At 35.9% G+C, this 6,064-nt stretch overlaps 1 protein-coding gene across 1 annotated transcript; it reads left to right on the top strand.

The window, feature by feature from the left end:
- Positions 1-1,241: 1,241 nt before the first annotated feature.
- LOC107958417 (sulfite exporter TauE/SafE family protein 3) lies at positions 1,242-5,256 on the top strand. The gene is made up of 12 exons (XM_016894183.2): positions 1,242-1,806; positions 1,973-2,132; positions 2,376-2,576; positions 2,901-2,965; positions 3,058-3,097; positions 3,265-3,326; positions 3,439-3,525; positions 3,663-3,713; positions 3,986-4,207; positions 4,382-4,475; positions 4,599-4,739; positions 4,862-5,256. The coding sequence occupies exons 1-12, from the start codon at positions 1,600-1,602 to the stop codon at positions 4,939-4,941; spliced, it is 1,410 nt and encodes a 469-aa protein (XP_016749672.2). The 5' UTR covers positions 1,242-1,599; the 3' UTR covers positions 4,942-5,256.
- Positions 5,257-6,064: the final 808 nt, after the last annotated feature.

Genomic DNA, 6,064 nt, shown 5'->3' with positions numbered 1-6,064 from the left:
ATGGAATAGTTAATGGAATGATATTGATAGTTTGAGGATTTAGTTAGAATATTTTTTAGTTTAGGGATTATTTTAGAATATAATACATAGTTGGAGGATGTATTATGGAATTACCCCAGCTTTTTTGCAACTTCATGTCTGTAGTTGATAGTTAGTTTAAAAGTGAAGCAGTAAGTGAAGGTAGGTTTGTGAAGCACAAGAAAAAGTAAGAAAATTCCAAGAGAAGCAAAAAGACATGGGATACAATATAATAAAACTAAAATAAGGAGGTGCTTTTATTTGTAGGATAATAAAGGCAAAGATGGATTGTAGTAGCTATGAAGTTTCATGGCTTTGCCGTAAACCAGCATTAAAAATAAGGAGTCCTCGAACACACATTATTCCTTTTACCATATAACATTCAGGTTTGCTATTGGTTGGTTCGTACTAAAATGCCTGTAAACTTCTAGGAAGTTTCCTTCCTATCTCACTTGCCTTTGCTTTCGCTTATCAGCTTTTAATTAGTTTTCATCATTTGATTGCCTCACTTAACAAACCACTGTATCATAAAAAGGAAATCTCAGGGCACTAGATGTAAATGAACCATGGAACCAGGGAAGGAACCTTGATTTGTCTAATGTTTCTGATAGCCAATGGGATTTCTGCAACTCATTATTTATGCATAAATAAGAGTAATAAGTTGCAAAGTAATAGTAATAGTTTTGGGATGGTGGAACAATTGTTACATAGGTTGGAATATTAGAGATACTCGAGTTTAAATTTTAGAAATGATATTATTGAAAGGACAATTTGATACTTTGATTAACTGATAATTAAAATCATTTTGTAACCATTATTTTTTTGTTAATTATCTTTTATTCAATGGAAGTAATTTTTTTATCCGATAAGTTTGGCAGCAGCCATGAAGCTTCCATTGCCCCATAAAATGTGCACGGAAAGGATCTGATTTGGATTAGCCTAGACCATCTACCGTCAGAATAACCTTGAAAATTGCTAAGAACAAGTGATGATAATTGATTAAAAAGAACACAGAAACATTAAAAACTGAAGGTCTGGGCTCTCTCAGTTGCTCATGCAAAATTCATTTTATCAGCGTCAGATATGGTAAAATTTTTTTAGCAATTATTAGAAACCCATTATGTAATTTGTTTAATGAATGGGATGTTTTTTTTCGTACAAAGTTTGGAAACTTCTAAAGAGATGAAACAGTTAAAAAACCAGTACAGTTTCCAGAAGGGGACAATCAGTTGATCCTAAAACATGGTATAAACACAGAATGTTTATTGTCTGAAAATAAATAAATTATTTTTTAATTTGTATTCACTGTTCTTTTTATGGGAAAACAGGGCTTTGAAGAAAAAAATGAACTGTGCCATTGGACCCTGTGGTCGAACGTACAATACAGAGATTTATAAATGTAGACATTAGGAAGCTACTATAGGAGTGAACTCACTATTTCTTCGATTTGAATGCTACTGAATTGATAGCAAAGAGGAAACAGGAAGAGAATTGATTAAGCTTAAAGCCTGTAAAAGTTTTTTCTTTTGTCATAGAATCTCTCTCCCTCTTTGCTAATATAATTCAGGGCATTAGCCAAAAATGGGTGGCATTCAGGTAAACCTGAGAGGCTTGGCAATGGTAGCATGGATTCTCTCTCTGGTTCTTGTTATGAGCGATGTGGGCATTGCTGAGAGACTACTGAAGCACAGAAGGAACCAAGAAAACGAGGAAACACAGGGACTTTTTCTTAGAGTTGCCAACTTCCTCTGGCAAGATGGGAAGTCTGCCTATGAACCTGTCTGGCCGGTGAGTCAGTTAGGCTTGTTTAGCTTTTGTAAACTTTTTTCTGCAATCAATGCATTGGCTTTTGGACCAGCTGATGGTGATTGGAACATTTTAGCAATCTTTTTTATGTCATTCCTCTTTAATGTTTGTTTACTTCGGTATTGAAAGTTGGTCATTGATTGAGCAGGAGATGAAATTTGGTTGGAAAATAGTTGTAGGATCAATTGTTGGATTCCTTGGTGCAGCGTTGGGTAGTGTCGGTGGCGTTGGCGGTGGTGGGATTTTCGTTCCGATGCTCAGTCTCATAATAGGTTTTGACCCCAAGTCTTCCACAGCCATTTCCAAGTGTGAGTTTCAACATTGCTGATCATGTTATAATCCAGTTTTCCTAGAAATATTTTTTTTTTCATGGAACATACCATAGATACATGCAAGAATGCATACAAACATGGCCATAACATAAACATAAGTAACATCAGTTAGCTGGATGCTTTTGGGCTAATCTGATATTTGAAGAATCCTCTGAATGTTTCGTATAATCTGTAGTTATGATGTGTACGGAAACAACGAACTTTTCTTTCCGGTTGCAGGTATGATCATGGGTGCAGCTGGATCAACTGTATACTATAACCTGAGACTTAGGCACCCAACACTGGAAATGCCTCTCATAGATTATGACTTGGCATTGCTATTTCAGCCCATGCTTATGCTTGGAATCAGCATTGGAGTTGCCCTTAATGTCATGTTTGCTGATTGGATGGTCACGGTTCTGCTTATCATTCTCTTCATTGGTATTTTCTCTCTTTACAAATTCATATCTCAATAACTTAAGGATCAATAATGAAAGTCCAATGATATCGCATTAACACAGTTTTCGAACAAATGGAATCATAAGGAATTTGATTATCTATCAGAGCTTTAACAATGTAAACAACATATCCAATAGGGAAATAGATAGCATTAGGCAGGATCCAGGTTTAAATCTTAGTACATCAAACAAGGAATATGACAATCCAGCTAGGAACATATATTATCTCTTTTCTTTCACAAGTTCATAATCTTTGTAACAAGGTTTACTTTTCTTTGATATGGGTGCTTAAATTTGTCAATGGCAGGTACATCAACGAAAGCCTTATTCAAAGGTATAGACACATGGAAGAAAGAGACAATATTGAAAAAGGTAAAACTTTCCAATTTTTCTTAAGTTTTCCGTGGATTTCTTCCTTTTGGCATAAAGATTATTAATGGGGATTTTGAGATTTCTATTTTCAGGAAGCTGCCAAGGTGGAATCAGAAGAGTCCAAACCAGCTGGTGAGTGCATAACCAAATTTGAAATGACTTATTGCCATTAAAAGGAAATAGACTAAGATTCAAATGACAGTTTGTTAATTACATTTAATAGAGGTTTACTGAGAGAAAAAATTCATTTTGGTAATTGAAATATTGCAAACGGCTTGTGCTAAACTCGAGAACTGCAGATGGAGCTTCTCAAGATTATAAACCATTACCTAGTGGCCCTGGCAACCAGACAGAAGATGAAGTGAGTTGAAGAACATTTCAGTTTTCATACAAGAAGTAGTACTCTTAATTTTATTCATAATGTTAGTCTTATCTTTGTTATTATTGAATATTATTGTGATCATCCAATTCAGGTTCCCCTCCTACAAAACATATATTGGAAAGAGTTATCGTCGCTCGTGTATGTATGGATTGGTTTTCTTATTGTGCAGATCATTAAGGTATGGTAATATGGTTGGTTCTTTCCAAGGTTCCATATGATCTTAAATCTTTTCATCGTCCAATATTATCAAAGAAAATTTTCATGGTAAGTCATTCATGTGTTTGCTAATTGTCATCCAAATGTTTGTGATTGCAGGAATATCTTCCAACTTGCTCAGTCATGTACTGGATTGTGACCTCCTTGCAGGTAGAAACTAGAAATTCTACATAGAAACTCCCTAGAATCTAGACAGATAGAAGATAACGGATCGATAAAAGTTTAATCAGACTTCAAATATATCTACTGTTTTTTAAGGTTGGTCTCTTGAAGATTTAGCTACTGAGTGAAAGCAAAATCATGTCCAATCCTTTTAATCTGAAAGCAATAAAGAAACTTGTATCTTAGATAATGGAGATTTAATTAAGGGTTACTTGGGGCTTAAAATCTCTTCAACTAGAGTGTTTCCTTTTTGTCTATAGATACCCATTGCTGCCTCTGTGACAATCTTTGAAGCCATATGCTTATGCAAAGGGACCAGAGTGATTGCATCCAAAGGAAAGGAAATCACAAACTGGAAGATGCATCGGATTCTTCTTTATTGTTCCTGTGGCATAATAGCTGGTATGGTAGGAGGGCTGCTAGGACTAGGAGGTGGCTTCATCTTGGGTCCTTTATTCCTCGAACTGGGGATACCTCCACAGGTATGCTTACCTAGAATTACTTAACCTAAATCATAAACAAGGTGGGAGGAATGGATATACACCAAAACGGAAGAAGCAATGTCTCTCTATCATTATCGAACCGATCACAGCCTTTTTGTATCTGTGAGGATCCCACAAATTACCGAGTTTGATGGAACTGATTTGCTTCTGCAGGTAGCTAGTGCAACATCAACGTTTTCTATGGTGTTTTCATCTTCGATGTCAGTTGTACAATATTATCTTCTCGATCGTTTCCCAGTCCCATATGGTACTAAGTTGCAATGACAGTAATTTTTTACGATTAGAATCAATTGGTAGCCATTATTGAAACATCTAAACTTTGACCGCTAACTTCATCAGCCTTATGGTTACTTTGTTACATCCCGTGCAGCTGCTTATTTTGTCCTAGTAGCAACAATGGCTGCCATTGCTGGCCAGCATGTGGTCAGAAGGATCATTGCAGTCATCGGAAGAGCATCGATAATAATCTTCATACTAGCTTTGACAATCTTTATCAGCGCAATCACTTTAGGTAACAACGCACTTTCATGCTTCCTATACCTCTTATAATTATGTTAACTTGAAAAGCAAGTCACTTAAATTTGAACTTCTGAAAATGCTCAGAAGCTCACCGCAATTTCCTTAATGTTACAGGTGGAGTTGGCATTGCTGATATGGTAAAAAAGCTAGCGAACAAAGAATATATGGGATTCGAAAACCTTTGCAAGGCTTGAGTTCTGTTTACCCCTATTACAGGTCGAATCTCTCAAGCAGAGATCAGATACATCCAGAGTCAACTATTTGGTCAATTATTTTCACTTGAAAGATTCCGGTTTATATATGTTGCTGAACATTCATTTCTGGTCCATTGTTTGCAAAAACCTCTCCAGCTGAGCTTCTTTCTGTGTTTCCTTTTTTCATCTTCCCAGGCATCTTATTTTACTATGGTTCCTAGTTAAATAGAAAATGTTTATTAGACAAATGTGTAAGAATTAATAACCCTTTTGGCTGAATAACATAAGATGTCAGGGCTTTCAATCTTTGATGAACTTTAAACTGTGATTTAATTTGCTGTTTGTTTTCATGTTTGCATTCAATCTCACATTAAAACCAATATTGGGAAGCGTAGCAAGTACAGAGCAACAATGTGTTTTTCTTGTTTGCGTAATTTTTCAGTTAACAAATACATACTGTCATTGTCCCCTATAAGGGACCATTGCTGTTGGCTCACCATAAATATGGCTCAAGCTAACGATGATGATGAGGAAAGGAGAAAAAGTAAGAGAATAAATTAAGTGATGGTAATGGGTGACAAGAAAAGGCATGATTGCTGTTAATTAATGAGCATATGGCCCTCCAACACATGCATTCTAAAGGAATGTTGGGGTTGGGGCTTCTTTCTTGTCTGCTAGTTGGCTATGAACAATGCTGATATTTAATTCTTGTGTCCATCAATTTTATGGGTCTCTGGTTTCATGATAGCACCCCCTTTTGTTTGGTTAGAATATCATTACTTTCCAACTTTTTTTCTGGTTGACCTCCCTAAACTCACTATAATTAATGGTTGCAAATATCGGCGACCGGACTAACACTGGTTCATGGCATATGGCAGAAAGTATAGTGGCCCTGCAAAGTACCTTTACAAAAGCATGCTATTGGCATGAAGTGTATATTTGGCATGGCAAGAAGAAAGGATGCATGCATTTTTTCTAAAACCAAGAAAATGATTGTCCAAATCTTTCAGCATTAATATAGAAAATATTTGTATTGTCCAAAGTCTTGATTAAGTAAATAATTTGACAACCATTCATTGAAGATTCAACTAAGCCGAAAGCAAAAGGTAGATCGTGTGCCATT

Source organism: Gossypium hirsutum, chromosome A11 (assembly GCF_007990345.1).
Source record: "Gossypium hirsutum isolate 1008001.06 chromosome A11, Gossypium_hirsutum_v2.1, whole genome shotgun sequence".
NCBI classification, from domain to species: Eukaryota; Viridiplantae; Streptophyta; class Magnoliopsida; order Malvales; family Malvaceae; genus Gossypium; species Gossypium hirsutum.
This window is presented reverse-complemented; position numbering and strand designations above follow the sequence as displayed.

Bases quoted from the DNA above. Each gene is read 5' to 3' on its own strand.
- LOC107958417 (XM_016894183.2), top strand. From the start codon at position 1,600: ATGGGTGGCATTCAGGTAAACCTGAGAGGCTTGGCAATGGTAGCATGG. The intron at 1,807-1,972 runs GTGAGTCAGTTA...TTGATTGAGCAG, and splicing joins CCTATGAACCTGTCTGGCCG to GAGATGAAATTTGGTTGGAA. The intron at 3,327-3,438 runs GTGAGTTGAAGA...CATCCAATTCAG, and splicing joins GCAACCAGACAGAAGATGAA to GTTCCCCTCCTACAAAACAT.